Source organism: Manis pentadactyla, chromosome 16, assembly GCF_030020395.1.
Source record: "Manis pentadactyla isolate mManPen7 chromosome 16, mManPen7.hap1, whole genome shotgun sequence".
NCBI lineage: Eukaryota > Metazoa > Chordata > Mammalia > Pholidota > Manidae > Manis > Manis pentadactyla.
In genome coordinates this window covers 39310260-39328679 of record NC_080034.1, presented here as the reverse complement: position 1 = coordinate 39328679, position 18420 = coordinate 39310260, and the positions used below count along the sequence as shown (strand labels likewise).

General features: G+C 37.9%; 1 protein-coding gene across 4 annotated transcripts in view; it reads right to left on the bottom strand.

Moving 5' to 3' along the window:
* Positions 1–17165, bottom strand: part of ILRUN (inflammation and lipid regulator with UBA-like and NBR1-like domains) — a 116360-nt gene extending 99195 nt beyond the window's left edge. For 2 of the 4 annotated variants that reach the window (XM_036887045.2, XM_036887047.2), the window contains exon 1: positions 16802–17165. In XM_036887045.2, the coding sequence (XP_036742940.1) occupies positions 16802–16959 (158 nt within the window). In that variant the 5' untranslated portion in view covers positions 16960–17165. The remainder of the gene's footprint in view (positions 1–16801) is intronic. The other 2 variants (XM_036887046.2, XM_036887048.2) reach the window with 1 other exon arrangement.
* Positions 17166–18420: the final 1255 nt, after the last annotated feature.

Sequence of the window (18420 nt, the reverse complement as noted above, 5' to 3'; positions counted from 1 at the left end):
TGAGGCTGAAACCCACGGTGGCAGGTCAGTCACTAGAATCCCGTCCACTCAGAGCGAGTCTGCATGCAGCAAGCCGGTCTCTGCCTCTAGCCCTCTCTGCCCCCGCAGCCATCTCAGTCTCTGTCCTCGGCGCTGCCACCACTCCAGCCTCTGCTCTGCTCTTCTGCAGCCTTACAGTGCCACTGTGTCACCCAGAGCACTGAGTGGAGCTCTTTATATAGAGTCAGTAACAGTGTATTGCCCACACATGTGTAGTGAGCAGCCGACCAGGGCCAGTTGAGAATCCTGGCCACAGGAACTTTCATTTTATCCACACTTATACATTATAAAAGAAAAGGATTATTTAAAATAGCTACTTTGTATGACACTGCAATAATTACCACCAGTTAAATTACCACCAACCCCTCCCCACAAAACTATCCGAAGAAATAATTGTTAAGTAGAAAAAAATCCTATCCAATTTGGTTTAAAGAAAAACTAATAAAAATCGAGGAAAAAATTTTTTCTGTAGTTTTGGATTCTTCCTATAAAAGAGTGGTCTCTCAAAGAGAGAAAGGCAGCAAAAAAAAAAAAAAGAAACACCAGAAGCACAGTGAAGGAGTTTATGTATTTCAAGCTTCACAAAAGTCAAGGAGATCTCTGTCTTGAGTACCTTTTCTTTGGACAGTCTGTGGTTGAGGGTAAAGCAAATATACTTAGTTCCACACTATTAAAATATACTAAAAAATAACCAAAAATGTTCATTTTCCATAAAATCCTTCATGACTCTAATTTGGTGAGTTCCATTTAAAAATCAGCCATGTCTTTACAAAAGACTGCCAACTAATAAAGAAAGCACAAGAGAGTTAGAAAATTACCTTTTTGCAGCCACTTATGCAAAAAACGACTCAGATAAGATCATCATCAATACTAAAACAGCTGGCAGAAAGACTGCTGCAAAAAAAGACATTCGCACCATCTCTTATAGATTACTTATTAAAGGAAAAAACAGGTGGACACTATTCAAATACTCAAATTTAGCATAATAATAGGAAACTAACATCATATGACTCCTAATGTGATACAACAGAAGAAACAGAATCATCTACTACTTCTAACAATGATAAGTTTAACCTGAATCTACTTGTGAGGAAACAATCAGGCAAATCAACAATATAGGACACACCAGAGGACAACCAGCCTGGACTTTTAAAAAATGTCAATGTCATAAAAACACCCAATGACAAAGGAGAGGAAACTGTTCTGGAATAAAAATAACTAAGGAGGTATGACAACCAAATGTAACATGAAATGTCTGAGAAAATCCTAGGTTTTTTAAAAGAAAGTTATAAAGGGCATACGGGGAACAAAAAGGAAAATCTAGGTATGCACTGTACATTGGATACTACTACTTACTGTTTCCATGCTAAATTCCTTGGGAGTGACAAAGATATTGCAGTTACACAGGATGATGCCCTTGTTCTAAGGAGATAATTGCTCTAGTGTCTTAATGTCTGTAGTTCATCTCCAATGGTTCAGGAAAACTGTATAATATCCACAGAACTCTCATACAATGCTGGGGGACATGCATGTAAAATGATAGTTACTTTGGAAAAGAGTTTGACAATTTCTTAAAAAGTTAAATACAAAATAGCAATCCATTCCTAATCATCTACCAAAAGAAATTAAAACACATCTATACAAAATCTTCCAAGTCAATGTTCACAGCAGCTTTATGCCGAAAAGCCGAAAAGCAGAAATAACCCAAATGTCCATCAACTGGTAAACAGGTAACCAAACTATGCTACAGTCACATAATGGAATACTACTTCACCATAAAAAAGGAAATACTGATGCATGCTAAAACATGGATAAGCTTCATAAATATGCTAAGTAAAAGAAGCCAGATATAAAATACCACATAGTTTATGATTCCAATGATAGACCAATAGAGAAAAGTCAACCATGTAGAGCCAGAAAAGAGATTAGTGGTTGCCTTAGGTTGGGGGTGGGAATAGGGATTAACTGTCAACAGGCAGAAGAAATCTTACTGATGAAAATATTATACAACTGGCTTGCAGTGACGGCTGCTCAACTCTCTAAATACTAAAAGTCATACAATTATCTATTTTAAATGGGTTAATTGATGTTATGTAAATTTACTTCAATAAAGGTATTTAAAAAGCAAATTTGATAAAATGGCAATTGTATAGGTATTCATTGTATTAATCTTTCAACACTTTTATAGTTTTGAAATTCTTCAAAACAAAAAGGTGGGGTAGAGATCAGAATGAACTCTGCAGAACACACACACAAACTGCAAAATTAGTGTTTCTGACTGCCCACACCTAAAGGAGGTAAAGGACATAGCACAACTAAGAGAAATTAAGATTAAATAAAATAGCACACTGGAATATAGGACCAATTTTTAAACCAAGTATTAGATTAACAATTTTTCTCCACCTAGGTAATTTTTTCCTAAGGACACATGTAATATATATTCATTGTAGAGAATTTAAGAATTAAAACAAAAAGGAAAGACTTAAAGTATCAAAAAGAAAATAAAAAGCAACTAGTCTAACAGCCAGAGAGAACTGTTTATAATTTGTTCCTTTATCCTTCAGGTAAAAGCAGATACACTTCAGTGAAGGAAAGTCATCTGTATATAGTAACATCATCACTTGATCAATTATTCAACTGGCACACTGAAATTTTACATTATATCCAAACGATCACACAAATCATAGGAAGAAAAGCCAGAATAAAAACTTTCAAATACAAATTCAATGCTTTCTTTCAGCTTCCAATTAAAATTTCCAAGCATCTGCCTCAGCTTTCTCCCCAGGCCCTCCTAAAACACAAGTATGATGATACAGACTGAACAAATGTTTTGTTTCCCCAAAATCTGTATGTTGAAATCTTGATCCCAATATGATGGTATTAGGAGGTGGGGCTTTGGAGAGGTGATTGGGTCATGAGAGTAGTGGCTTTATGAATGGGATTAATGTCCTTCCAAAAAGACATCCCAGAGAGCTCCCTTGCCCCTTTCACCACATGGGGGTTACAGGAAGAAGTCAGCAGTCTCTGAACTAGTAATCGGGTCCTCCCCAGACATCAAATATGCTGACACCTTGATTTTGGACTTCCCAACCTCCAAATCTTTGAGAAATTTCTGGTGTTTATAAGCCACACAGTCTATGATTTTTTTCCTGTTATAGTAGCCTGAATGAACTAAGACAAATGGGGGGAAAAGAGCTATAGATTCACAAAGACCAAGTGAACAAGTGAAGAAGCAACATATGGAGTGCTGGAAAGTTGACAGACAACTGGTAAATGACTTGGCCGACCTGAGAAAGCTGAATCCTCCAGCCAGCAGTGGGGAAAAGTAGAGACGCAACCCGACTTAAAAATGAGGATCCCCAAAAGGTTCAGGAGTTAACAGCACCAGGTATCCTACAAGTGAAGGTGAACATACGGATAAAAACAGCAGAGGTTATGTATTTGCCTAAACCCAACAGTTACACCTCAGATCCTTACAGTCTATAAATGCTGCATAACCTCGTGACTGCCCCACCCTGGAGGAAATGGGTGGGGCTTTTTAAACAGTTAACAAACCCTACAGTCAGGCCCACCACTTCCAAGGCACTTTTTTGTGTCCTATTTTAAATAGGAGTAGCTAGCCAGCAAACCACCAAATACTTAAGGTAAAGCATCTAATATGAAAGAAAAACGCTAATGCAAGCAAACTGAAATGGCAACTTGAAGAAAACAACACTAAGACCTCCCAGAAAATGGAGCAAAATTTTGTCTGTCAAAAGGTGAAAAAAGAAAAGGTAAGATAGAGGACCAAGGAAAAGGTCCAGTATAAGAAAAAATAGGAGACCTAAGAAAAGAGAACAGAGAAAATGAAGGGGAAAACATTAAAGGATTAATTCAAGAAATTTTCCAAGAACAAGAGGATGGTTTCCAGACTGAAAGGGCTCCCCGAAGCTGAGCACAATGTATGAAAATACACAATGAAATGTATCACCGTCAAATTTCAGGACAATGGGAACACAGCAAAGTTACCAAAAGCTTCCAGAGAGGGGGAAAGACAAAACTCATTCAAAGAACAAAGAATCAGAACAGTATCATATTTCAACATTTCCACTGAAAAACAGAAGACAAAAGGAGCAGTGCCTTCAAAATTCTGAGAAAAATATATCCAAGCTTAAAATTGCTATCTATACAAATTTGGGATTATCAACTAAGCATCAGAGTAAAACACGGTTTCAAAATACACAAGTATCAAGTTTTACCTCCTCTGCACTCTCAGGAAGTTTAAAAAAATGGGGTCCAGGAAACAAGTGTTCCAACAAAGAAGGGAGAGCGTGAAAGAAACCCCCAGGGTACCCAGGGTGAGAGACCTGTACAGCAGACCTTGAGCTCAAGCAGTCCAGATCAGAGTAGGTCAAAGGGTCTGAAAGAGACTTCTTCAAAAAGATAAAGCCGACAGAACACGAAAAATATCTGAAACTACTAAGAGATTCATAGGTGGAAAGGAGTTTAAGGGTAACTTAGTAAAAAAATGCCTAAGAGATTGAACAAACCAAAAATCAAGACAATTATTACCCTTGCAACAGCAAAAGATTGTACAGAAAAGGAAAATAAATTCAAGCACACTAATGACTAAAGTGTCAGTATTTAAAGTTTAAACAGCAAAAACACTGAAAACTGATTTAACCAAATTACAAATGATTAAAATGGGAGAATGATAGGGCGAGTGAAACTAAGAATTACCATGTGCCAGGCACAGCTCTCAATCTTTACACATATTAATCTATCTAATATTCAGACAAAAATTAATATTTTCCTTATATGTGAGGCACAGAGAAGGTAAATAACTTGCCAGAGATCACAGATAGTAAGCAGCAGAAAGTGTGAACTCTGCTCTTCACCATATTGGCTCTCACAGAATGAAGTCCCCCATCTTCCTGTGGGGTCAACACATAATAGTCAAAACAGAAAAAAAGAAATCAAGAGAGGTAAAGACACAAAAATCAGTTGAAAGAATTGAAAAGATTGCCTCTGGGGAACAAGGAAAAAGGGGTCTAGAATCCCTGTTCCTTTTAACAAAGTTGTAGACTACTTCACTCTTTAAACTATGTGCTTTTTTAATTTGGATAAAATGAAAATTAAGAAAAAAAGTACTTCTCCTTAAAAAAATTTTTTAAGTAAACATTAAAAATCTATTCAACTCTAGAAACCTGGACATATATGCCAATGAAACAAAGGAACACATGCAAAACTACCCCAATTATGTTTATAAGCTTTTGATACATGATAAAGATAGCATTTCAAATCACTGGAGGACATGTGAATTTCTCAATAAATGGGAAAACTGACTAATCTTCTGGAAAGCATGTTAGATATCGACCTTCCATCACACTGCCAAATATATTTCAGCTATATAAAAGATTTATATCTAAATTAAGCAATCAGAAAGAACAGGTGAATGATTATATAACAATTTGGTGGGGGAAGGATTTCTAAGCATGAAACCCAAACCAGAAATCATAAAGCATAAGATGTGCTGGATTCAAGTTCATACAAATTAACAAAAAACTGCCACATAATTAAAACCATTATAAATCAACTTTTTAAAAAACTGGAGGAAAGGCAATCATTTCCTTAACATCAAACAGCTCATACATTTTAATGAGAAAAAGAATAACAATCCAGTAAAGATAAGAGAGGAAAACATACATAAGTCACAGAAAAATACAAATGACCTCAACAAAGCTGGTGGGGGGGCGGTGGCAGAATACAAATGGCCAAAAAAGATATGGGAAATGTCCTATCTCATTCATAATTAAAGCAATACAAATCAAAATAAATACATTTTAACCCATTAGACCAGCAACAATGTAAAGACAAAGATCACTCTTGGATTGATGAGTATGGTCAAACAAGCACTGCTATACACGGACAGTAAAAATGAAAATTGGTACAATACTTCTGGAGTCAATTTGCTATTACCTATCAAAATTTATATTGTCCACATACCCAAGCCCAGCAATTCGACTGCTAGGACTATATCCACAAGTGTTTAAAGATACCTGTACTAGAGCAGCTTTGAAAAAGCAAATCCCTGAATACTGTCTATCGATTAGGAAGTGGTTAAATATTGTCAGCCATAATGGAAAACCATACATCCACTTTAAAAAAATGATAATGTCCAAAGCATATTGTGAAGTTAACCTGAGAACAGTATTATAATAGCATGATCATTGGTGTGTATGTGTATGTGTGTGCATGTTTTAAAGTATGGGGAGTGGGGTGGATAAGACCTCTATACATGAGAAGGTGCACAGACAGATCATGCTCTCCTTGTTAGGAAAAATTTGACAACTGAAGTGGATGATGGCCTGCCCTAAGTTCATACTTAACAACCTTTCAAAGTCTATCTTAAAAGTATTGTGGAGGAGACAATTTCCCAACAAGGCCTAACAGTGAAAACCTAAAGACATCAAGGACTACCTTCATGACTTTTAACTGTCTGTATAGAAGATAGTTCTGTTTCAGAAACCAGGAGGAGGGATTTAAATAATGGGCATTAGAGTGAGGACTAATCACAAGCCGGCATAAATACTCCTGGGCTGACAGAAAAGTTCTGAAGCTAGATTGTGATGACGGTTGTACAAACCTATAAATTTATAAAAATCAGATCTCTTAAAATAGGTTTATTTTATGATATTATATCTCAATAAAGTTGCTGCATTTTAAAAACTGAAACAAGTAGCCACCACAACTGGAATTTGCTTTAGAATTCTGGTGGGGGAAAAAAGAAAAAGATGAGAAAGAAAAGACAAACAATTATTGTGAAATCAAAATGATGGGTACATAGAGTTCATTATATTTTTTTTCCTCAAAACAAAGACAAGCCAACACACACACACACGAAACATAAGGCTTCACTAGCAATCAAAGAATCGCAAACTGCATTTTCAGATTAGATCAACCTGCCCAGCAAAAATGAAAAATTTAACTCCCAGAAAGCAGGCTTTCTAATGCCTATCTATTAAGATTATTTGTTGGTACAAACCTGGTTGTGTTTATCAAGAACATTCAAAAGGACTTACTTTGACCTACCAATTCCACTTCTAAGAACCTGACCTAAATAAACACATGGGTTATATGTTACAATTTTTTAAAGTTAAAAAACAGAAGAAATTAGGCAAGTGAACAGATAGTTGTAATAGCAAAAACAAACAAAACAATCAGTAAATGGCTGCCTAAACAAGTTACAGAATATGCACATAATGGAGTGTAGCAGCCATGAAAGACAGACATGGAAAGACAGCTCTAATATGTTTAGTGAGAAAGTAGGCTATAAATATTATATTCTATAATGTTATATTTTAACTTAAAATATATAATATACATATGAATATCTATATATGCACATATATGAACACAAACTGGCAGCAATGCTTAGCTCTTAGTATCACAAGTGGCTTTATTATCTTCCTTCCTTTCTTCAAACCTTTCTCAATTTGTTGGTTTTTTTGTATTCAGTATTACTACTTCATAGTCAGGGGGGAAAAGATATTTCCATTTCCCAAAAAGGCTAACTCCTCTGTAGAAAAATGGACAAAGGGCACATTCAGTTAATTCATAAAAGAAGTAACAATGGACATCCAGCAAGCATATAACACTTTCATTAGAAATGACAAAATACATATCAAAACAAGATCACATTTTTCACCTACTAAACTGGAAAAAAATTTTTAATTGAAATATGCTGCATCAGTAAGGTAAAGGAATAGTAGTACATACACTAGTGATAGAAATACAAATTAGTCTGACCTTTATAGGAGGGAGAGAATATGGTGACTATTAAGAGCATTAAAAGCCATGTTTATCTTTAGCCTGGAAATTTAATTCTAGGAATAAATTCTAAGGAAAAAGCTAAGGATGGAAGCAAAGACTTAGCTACAAGGATATTCAACACAACATTTTTCCATTGTTAAAGAATTCAAAATAACCTTGTTCTCTAACAAAAAGGAATTATTTTTCTATATCCACGTAATACTGTGAAGCCTCTAAAAGTAAAAATGTAGAATCACATTTAGTAAGAGTTGAGAAATGGTCACAAGAGATTGTTAAGTGAAAAGAGATTACAAATAGTGTGTGTACTGGATGAAGTGTCCCTCAGAACATGACCTGATTTGGAAATAGAGTCTTTGCAAATGTACTTAGTACAGATGGAGTTGGGCCCTAAATCCTCCTGACTGGTGTCTTTCTAAGGTGGGAGAGAGAGACACACACACAAGGAAGACAACCCGATGATTCTGGAGTGATGCAGCTGCAAGCCGTGCAACACCATGAGCTGCCAGCAGCCATCAGTGGAAGCCAAGGAAGGAAGGATTCTTCCCTGGAACCTTCAAAGGGAACATGGCCCTGACCATGCCTTGATTTTGGACCTCTAGCTTCAAGACCTGTAAGGGAATAAATTTGTTTTGTGGTAATTTGTTATGGCAGCCTCAGAAACTCAGCAATCAGAAGCACAGACTCCCATTTGAATCCTATTTCTACCACTTACTGCCTACGTAATTTCAGGTAAGTTACTTAATTTCACTGTGCCTCTTTTCCTTTTCTGTAAAAGGAGGGTACCTATTTCCTAGAATTATTGTAAGAGTTAAAATATGTATTAAATGTAATCACTTAAAACAGTACCTGGAATATGGTAAGTACTCCACTTTTTTTTTTAAAGCAAATACAGCTACACACACATATACACTATAGTATTAGAAAGAGCTAGATCAAAAGGTTAAAATTGTTTATTCCTGGGCTCTGTGATATTTTTGCTTATCGCCAGTGATTTACACTCTCTCAAAGTATTACCAAAGTATTAAAAAAAATTAAAAAGTAAAATTTACTTTAGAAAATAAATGCTGATCAGAAAGACTTTAGCAGCAAATCATGTATCATTCAATCGAGTAGTAGGCTGTTGCTCCAAAAAAGGCTGTGAATCACTGACCTCAAACACAATAATTCAAGTGTCAAACTTTGGGAACACTTTATAGACATAAGACTTAAACAGAACTGTTCATTCTTAAAAGTGAGTTTTTTTAAAACCCTATACATAGATAATTCAGTGAGGCTGAGTTCCATATTTGAAATAAACTGTTCCCCCTTCCCAAGACATACATTAGCTTTGGCAAATCATTAGAAAACCACTTACAATACCAATTATCCTTACAAGTAAAAAATATTTTAGTTTCATCTGCACAAGGTGATTTAATAAGAGTTAAACCTCTTCAATGAGTTTCAGTCTTCTTGTGTTTTGGATCCCTAAAAAGTTCAACTTATAAAATGTGTTCTCTGACATCTTATAAGTAAATTCAGATGAGCTCACTACTAGGTAGTTTACTTATTAACACGTTTTGTCCTTCATAGTGAAACAAAGTTTTAATAATTATATGTAATTACTGAATGAGAGTCTTCTTGTTCAATGCAATACCACTGCTGTTCAAATTGCAATACCACTGCTGTCAAAAAAAATCATATATACAGACATATACATATAATTTATATATAAACAGATGCATATAGAAAATTCTCTATGTGTATGTGTGTATACATGCAAATTTCCATAGGCAAAGACATTTTCTAAAAAGTAAAGAAATAGTAGTGGCTATATCTGGAAAGCAGAGGATTTTTGCTTTTTACTTTTAGTCCAGAGGTTGCAAATTACTGGACCAAGGACCACATCCTCTCTACAGATGTGCTTTACTTGGCCTACACAGTATTTAAAAATATTTTAATTAGTTGCCAAATATTAATTATTATTTCCAAAATAATTGGAAAATAGGGAAATTTCCAATAAAAAGTCAATTTCTGGCTTCTCTTGAAAAAATGGAAAAATCTGATTTTTTTAATTGGCCCCTTTCCAGCATGGCGATACTTGACTTAAGGCAAGTATCAGACCTTCCCTTTATATAAAAGGCTAGTATTTTCCAGCACACACACACTTCAGTTGTTCATGTTCCCCACCTGGCACTAACAGGCATTTTAATTTGCAACCCCTGTTTAAACCCTTCCAAACTGTGTGACCTTAAATAAAGAGTTTATATTACTTTTCAAAGTTTTTCCTCAATGAAACACTGGCAAAGACTCAAAAGAACTTTAGAGGGCTTACAAAATATTTTTCACCATTCATATCTAAATAACTGTTACCTAATTTTTCTGAATAGTAAATTCTCTCATTCATCAACTAATTACAAAGGATATTCAAGTATGAGGAAGTATGCCTAGAAAGGTAGGTATACAAGATTGGTTTCCAATCTTTAGAGGGCTCATATTGCTTCCAGAAACAATATGCTTGTTGTTACTTAAATTTTAGTTTGCTTTCATGTCATGTATGGAACTAACACATTTAAATCTTATGTCCAAATTAAATCTGTGAAAAAAAAGACTGAAAAGGAGCTTAGTTTATATAAATTTGCTTCTTCTAACAGCACTAGACTTCAAGATTTCCATAAAAGTCTTTACTCCAATCTACCTTCATGCATTACTTCAGCAGGTATTTACTGGGCACCTACTATGTACAAAGTATTGCATCAGATGCTCAGGGAGAAATAAAGGCTGTTAGGGTGTATTTTCCTCTCAAGAGTGTGTATCATGTGATTAATTTTAAAAAGGCAAGAGTGAAGTTCAGAGAAGATGGCACTAGTATGAACAGATACTAGTGTCCTAATTTCAAAAGAAAAAGTATTTCATGAGGCATAAAAGAAGAAAGAACAGCATTCTAGGTAGAAGAAAAAAGTTTAAAACTGGGAAAGCAAAAGTATGTGTTGGACATGAGCAGCAGACCACTTTGAATGGAGGAGAGAGAAACAATATCCAGCACAAAGATATGCCAGAGAGGCAGAGAGGCAGACCCACAAAGTCGGGGTCAATCTTTGGAGGGCCCTGAATGTCAGACTCAAGCTCTCTGCTCTTTTTCTGGTATACAACAAGGCACTGTTAAAGGTTTCTGCAAGAAGGGCTTTGTCAAAGCTGTGATTTACAAAGATGGATCTAGTAGCAGTATGTCCACAACATGGCCTGAAAGGAAGAATCAGTTGTAGAAAACCAATTTGGAAACTATTGCTGTTACCCTGTTAAAGTGGTAACATAATCTACAAACTAACATGGTAGCAGGGGAAATGGAAAAAAGATAGTTGGGAGGTGCACTGCAGGGTGGATATGAACTGGGTTTGGCAAATAATCTGGGGTGTCCAGGAAAGAGAGGGTGTTGGATATAACTTAGGTCAAGTCTAACATCTGGGAGACAACTGGGGCTATTAACAGGACAGGGAAAAGTCAGAAAGAAAACCTGGTTGGGGGTGGGCAAAAGGATAAATTGACCTTTTAAATACACAGTTTTCGGGGCCAAAAGAACATCCGTAAGATGTTCACCCATCACAAAACCTTGCATGCTTTTTGGCCCAGTTTTTAGCGATGGTCAAAGAGTAAAGTATATATTCAATAGAAGTAATACTGCTTACTGGGTGCGGGGTTTCCTTTTGAGTGATGAAAATGTTTTGGCTAGACAGATGTGGTGGTTACACAACACCGTGAATATGCTAAATGTCACTGAATTGTTCACTTTACCATGTTTTAATTTTATGCTGTCAATTTCACCTCAATTTCTTAAAAAATCAGCAATATTCCAAGCCAAAAATCAAAATAAACTCCATGTCTTATCACTCCTGATTCCATGAACCACATTTCAGCCAAGTTGAGCTAAGCTTCTAGAGGCTCTGCTCCACTCACTGCTCCTTTATTTCACCCAGAAATATCCTCCACCTACAACACACTGCTTTTCCATCAGCTCAAATCTCCCAACCATTTCAAAACATATACAAATGTAACTTTCCCACAGCAAGCATTCAGTCTTTGTGAATCACCGGTTCTATGTAATTCAGTCTATTTCTACCTGTTCTGAAATTTTACTCAGTTAATTCAGTATTAACATGTTTCCTCCTTATTATCCTGAAACTTTTGATAGTTTCAGACATGTTCTGCTTTTGTATTACACTATCCACTAGGGGTCTATCCAAAATCCATTTATTTATATGTATTTGGTTAATAGTTTTTGTTGTTATGTGTTAGACAAATTTTGTGTGAGCAGAGTAGGAAGATAAGAGGTGCTAAAGAAACCTCCACCTGCTCTAGCTATATAACAGAGATTAGTTCTGACTGGATCTTTGATCAGATATGCAAGTCCCATAGCAATAGGACAGTAAAAAGACTTCCTACAGCACAAAGTACTTTTTACCATGTTCCTTTTTAAACTAAAATGAATCTGGATGCTCTATTTGTGAAGTATTTTATATTTTACATTATACCCAGAGTCTCAACTTGTGTGTGCAACTCAAAAAAGACTGAGAAATGTGGGAAAGAATATCCAAAGCAAGGCCTCCCAACCTTCTTAAAAATGCAAGAGTGCATGACACTCTACCACTGAGTGTTATGCAACCCTTCCCTATCTTCTTCCTGAAAATTGCTGCTTGGCATATACTTTTTTTAAAAGAAACCAGTATTAATACATGTTTTATCTTAAGACCAGGCAGGGGAGGCAATGTGAGATGAGATAAGGGGTATGACTGATTTTCACATCTAGATTCTGATTTCAGTTCACTGAGTTGTAGTTATACCTTTACTTTATCAAGTAGGGTGCCTCTGACAATGTTGAGAAAGTCAGTTAAGACATTTTATTACAAAAATGTTTTTCCCAAGTTACTTTTCTAGAAAACATCTGTTCTATCCATGATGGATACATGTGGAGTTCCAAAAAATGCACACTACTTCCTGAAGATATCTGGAGGCAACCTAGGATGTTGCAACACCAAAAGTGCAAAGCACTAGCCTAATGAATAGGAAGGGGAGAAACTGCCAATGTTGTCTATATTCTAGTCAGGTATTTAACTCATACCTACTTATGCTGAGAAACAAGGCCAGTACCAATTCCTAAGTTAAGGCCCACTAAAAACTCAGAAGTGTTATTTGCCTCTTGTCACAAATGCTAAATAACTCACTTTGACACAAATGACTGAGCACCAGAAGCGAATTCAAAGTCTTATAAACAGAGAACTGTACACTTAAAAGTGGCTAAAACGGAAACTTTGTTATGTATATTTTACTACGACTTTTTAAAAAATTGTATGTAAGTTCTCTTCAGAATCGTGTTGGTTTCCCCTAAATATATATATACATATATATATATAAATCTCTAAGACTTTAGAGAATGAGAAGACTATTACATTGAATGTATTTAAATTAAAAATGGTTGAAAAATTTTAGTGATTAGAATTAATAGATTTCTGACCTCTTAAGGAAGGTATTAATTAGATAATCTCCATTTCCAAGGACATAAGCAAATGAAAAGCTTAAATAGTAAAAGATTTAGTTTTGACATAACTCTAACTTAGAAAAGTAATTAAACATTATAATAAGGTATCATGCAAATCTCTGCCCTAAGGGACACAAGAATAATCTGTCTTACAAGAGTTACATGCAATTCTGCAGTAAAAATTGGAATGAACTAGTGTATCTCTTCAGCCAGCTTCCAGTTTTAGAATTCCAAGTTCTATATTCACAGCCCTATAGTATCTCTGCAAGACATTCCAGCTATAGAAAGTTATACTAATCTACAAGTCATTTCAGTTTGGCCTCGGATATTGTTTTTTTTCACCACACCATTTATCCACTTTATGTAGGAACTAAAAATTGACTACTATTGTTAAGTGGCAATTCCACCAATCTCTTAGCAGTGTGGCTGCCAGCTCAGGTATAAACAAACACTACAAAGTGCTTAAACTGAAACAATACTTGGTTCCTAAATTAAACAAATAGAAATATCTACATAATGCATACCCAAACTAAGGCTGAAAAAAATCTTGTCTTTATAGGGCAGATCATTTACAAGGCCAAAATAGTCAATTTAATGTGTTTTTCAGTGGCTTCTTAAAAAATGTTAACAACAAAAAATAATATCTTACTTCTGAAAACACATAGTCTAAAACTTCCAACTCAGTTTGCATTTTAGAAGTCACTGCCTTCATTTTAAAATAATGATTTTTAATTACTGTATTATTGTTTAACAGTCATCAGACAATTGAATGGTGGTTATTTATTACAACCCAAAGCAAGCACTTATGAAGTCACAAGAAGGTTAATCATCTCAAATTCAACAGCTTTTAACTACAGCAGTTTTAGAGATTTTTTTTGCCAACCTGCGTTAGGACTATCTCAAGTTTCCAAAGTTAGACATTAAATGACATTTAAAAAACAGTACATTTCTAGACTCTTATTTTCTTAAAACAATATGCACAAATATTTTGACCACGTATGTATGCATGTGTTTACTTTAACTAGACTTTATTAATTATGGTAAGTATTTGTTAAGACAATTTAGCCAGGTCAACCCAGGAATCAAATACAATATTGGATTATGGAGCTGTTTTCATTAGAAAGAAAAGAATGGCAAGCCTTACTTTCTTCAGTTCACGATTGACTTTTAATTTTATAATCAAACAAAACAAACATGACTTCTACAGCCAAAAAATAAGATAATGTGGCTTAAAGCTAAATTATCATTTAATTGCCCAGATTCCCAAGAAGCTACTTGCTGACTTGAAAACCAGAATACGTTTTTGAACGGCTCACTTCTTTGCTCAGGTATGTATCATACCTTGTTTTATGCATATATAACATCTCATCAGAATACATGCTACTCCATGTCTTTGAGCCTAATAATCTTTATAAAATTCAAATAAAATGTTTACAATGCAAGTGTAATTTTTAGGTTATTTTTTTCTAATCCACACTGAGCCTCACCTTTCACAACACCTAAGAACGAATAATCTCAGATGTTACACACATCTCAAGCATATAAATTTATTACACTGGTTTTGTAGCTGTAATAATTATACTAATAAATACTGACTTTAAAGAACTAAAAACTTATTAAGGCAGGGTTTAAATGGTACGACTCACAAGGGGGTGGGGAGAAATAACGATCCACCCCTAGCAAACTGGGCAACAACATGCCAAGTTTCCTATGCTGAACTAGCGTAAACAAGGAAGAAAAAGAGCCGGGGTGGGAAACAGACCAGTGAGAGGAACAATCCTCCTTAAGATATAATTTTACTCCTAAATTTCACCAATGTAATACCTCTTGTCAGTGTTTTCAATAACCTGCCACTCTCACCAATACATAGGTTGGTGTTCAGAAAACTACTATAGGCTGTAGTCCCTGAGACCATCCCAGACATAAAAAGTCCAAGTGGGAATCACAGATGCTTTTTTAGACTATTTCCTGCATTCAATGCCTCAGAGTTTTCTAAACATTAGAAATTCAATCTCATTCTTACTGTAACAATCAAGTTTAAAGATAAAAAATAGGACCCACCAATGATGCTGAGCAGAAAATAAATTCACACGAGGTGCAGCCAGAGCTACAAGGCTCCCATTAGTAAGATGAGCATCATTTGGGATACGACTAGATGAGGAACAGGATAGAGACTAAGCTTACAGCCTCTTTTTCTGGCATTGTCTGAGGCATTCAGTGGACTTGGAAAGGAGGAGAGGCTGGTTGTGTAAATGATGCCAAAAGAAAGAAGAATACATATATCAGTAGACTGAATGTCCACACGGAGAGCAAAGGGCACTCATCTCATAGCTTTTTGACCAAAGAAAGGTGAGTTGTTTCACTTGAAATCCTGTCAAAGGAATTTTACTCTCCACTCTATCACTCACCCTGAGTGAACTCAACTCCTCAGAGAACAAGGGGAAGTAAGCCTTGCTTATCAAAAATAGCAAGTACTGCATCCAAAGCCAAGAAACACTCCCTCAGTCTAAGTGCCACGGTCTTCTGCCCCGATTCAGTCTTCTACAAGGAGACTCGACTCCAAGCCAAAAAACTTGCTCCCAGCCTAAGTTAGCCATTTTCCCAAACATCTACCAATCCAACTTTCTTTCAGATAACCCCCTCTTCATTCCGGCATTCTGGAGCCCAAGGCTCAGTTGCTGCACACTACTCACTCTCCCTAAATAACCTTCTTTCCTTCACTTTTGCTAAGGTTTTCCTCAGACTCTGCCCCAGGTCTAGCATTCCCGGGTCCTCCATTAGTACATCTAGTATTAGATCCACTTCTCCCTGGCACAACTCTTTGGGAAGTCATATCTCTTACCGTACTCACTTATCCTTCCCCATAATATTCTTCCTTTTTCCTTATCTGTCCTCGAAAGGAAAAGAAACACAAATTATATGTTCTCAGATCCTAACTCCGGAGTCTCTACCGGGCCCCAGGTTCTTCCATAGCACCTAATTCTCTCCCGGAGTTTCCCCTCATCCGTGTCATGCTCTGCCCCTAACTCCATACTTCAAGCTTTTTTTCCACTCCCAAATTCTGATTTCCTGTGCTTTTTTACTCTAAGCTAACATGACAGCCTTCTTCTTCCAGGTCTACCCCTATGCCTCAATGATCAAGTCTTTTCCCCTCTTCCCACATTCTTGGGCCCCTAATTATCTGCAGAACTTCAAGAACCCCTCCCCAGTCTCCCTTCTGCTCCTTCTGCCCTCCGTGGCCCCCAACTCTACTACTTGCACGTTCTATCCCTGCTCAGTCCCCCTGTGCCCTAGGGCTCCCCTCACACTCCCTACCTGCCCCAGAAGGGGGTGCCCCTCAGTGCCCGCCGGGCCCGCTCTGCCGCCGGGCTCGGGTGTCCCTTCCTTTCCCTTCGGGGCCCCGAGGCCGCCGCCAGCGCTGGCGCGGCGGGGCCGGCTCACCAGTTGGTCATGTCCAGGAAGAAGGCGCAGCCGGCCGGGTTTAGCTGGAAGCCGAGCAACCGCTGGAACTCGGAGATGAGCACGTCCTTGTCGGTGGTGCCCAGGCAACTGAACTTCTGCATCAGCTCGGGGTCTAGGTCCACGTCCATGCCCTCCATGACTGGGGCCGGACACCCGCTTCCCCGCCTCCTCACAACCGAGTCGTCGCCGCCGCCGCCGGGCCCGGGGACTAGGAGGGGGCCCGCTGCTAGCTGGCGCCGCGACCCCGCTCCTTTGAGGTAGGCCCCGGGCCTCTCACTGCCTCATAGGGGTAAACTCAGCCACTCACTCACTCTCGCGCCGCTCCCCCTCCCACCCCCTCCTGCGCCGTCGTCGCCGCCGCCGCCGCCGCCGCCGCCGCCTCCGCCTTCGTCGCCGCCACCTCTCGCTTCTCGGCCGCCTCCACCTCCTCCCGCGCCGCGCCCACTGCGCAAGCGTCGCCCGCCTAGGCCCACCCCTTCCTCTCCAGGAGCCCCGCCCATTGGTGGCGTCACAAACCCGTGACGTCTCCCGCGTGACCTCACCGCGGCGGAGCTAGAGGGCTCAAGGTGGGAAGGAGGAAAGGGACGGCGCGGCACCTAGAGTCATCACCCTATGACTCCAGGCCTGACCTTACCCTCTTAACGCACCCACCCTCAAGAGGACGAATTAAAGCCTAGGGTTTGGGAAGAGGCTTAGGGACCTTGTCTGACAATTCCGCCATTTGCATATGAGACTGAGGTTGGGGAGGTGTGAAGACCATGGCAAGGTCAAATGCCAAAGTGCACGCAGGACACTGACCTCCCAGCCAGGGGTTTGCCTAAGATTCCATAGCTGTTTTCCAGGAGGATACTGAGGTAATTCCCTTGGTTCCTGGCCACCCTCGGTGATGATTGCTGCAGTTTATCAGCGCTGTTATGCAACCGTAGTATCGAGTCTCTGGAAGTAAAGGTTTCCATACAAATGTTTGAAACAGGTGGAGACGAACACCACACAGAATATTCCATCCATTTCATCAAGACCAACCTTATCAAAGATTAAATCACAAGAATTACGCATGCCTTGTTCTGCTTTTAAAATAGAAAGCAACTGTATGCATTGTATACCTACCTGGTGAAGGCCCCATTTCAAGATCAAAGGGTGAGAAAGGAAGCATAGGAGCCATTTTGTCTAAGACCCCTTGGAGTCTTTTCAGCGAGTGGTTTTAAAACACCACTATTTGCCCAACACTGCTATATCCAAAGGGAAAAGATGGGTAAGAAATGGTCTTCTGCCTTCAAGTAGCTCTCTGTCTTTTACAAATAAGGAAAATTAGATCCAGAAAGCTTGTGTGCTTTGTCCAAAATTCAAAATAGCAGAAGTAGAACCCAGCTTTCACATTCCAAATGGAGTATGTTTTCCATAACGACTTAAACAGCAGACAGAACTAGAATAAGTGATCAGTAGTGTTTGAGTTGTTAGGAGGTTTTGGAAAGGGAAAGCATTCTGCCTCCTTCTGTCCCAGTACTAAATAAGTATCAGTAAAACATAATGGCTTTAAAAGCCTGGGTTCTGGGGTCACACACATTTGGGGTTCAAATTCTCATTCTGCCAATTACTGT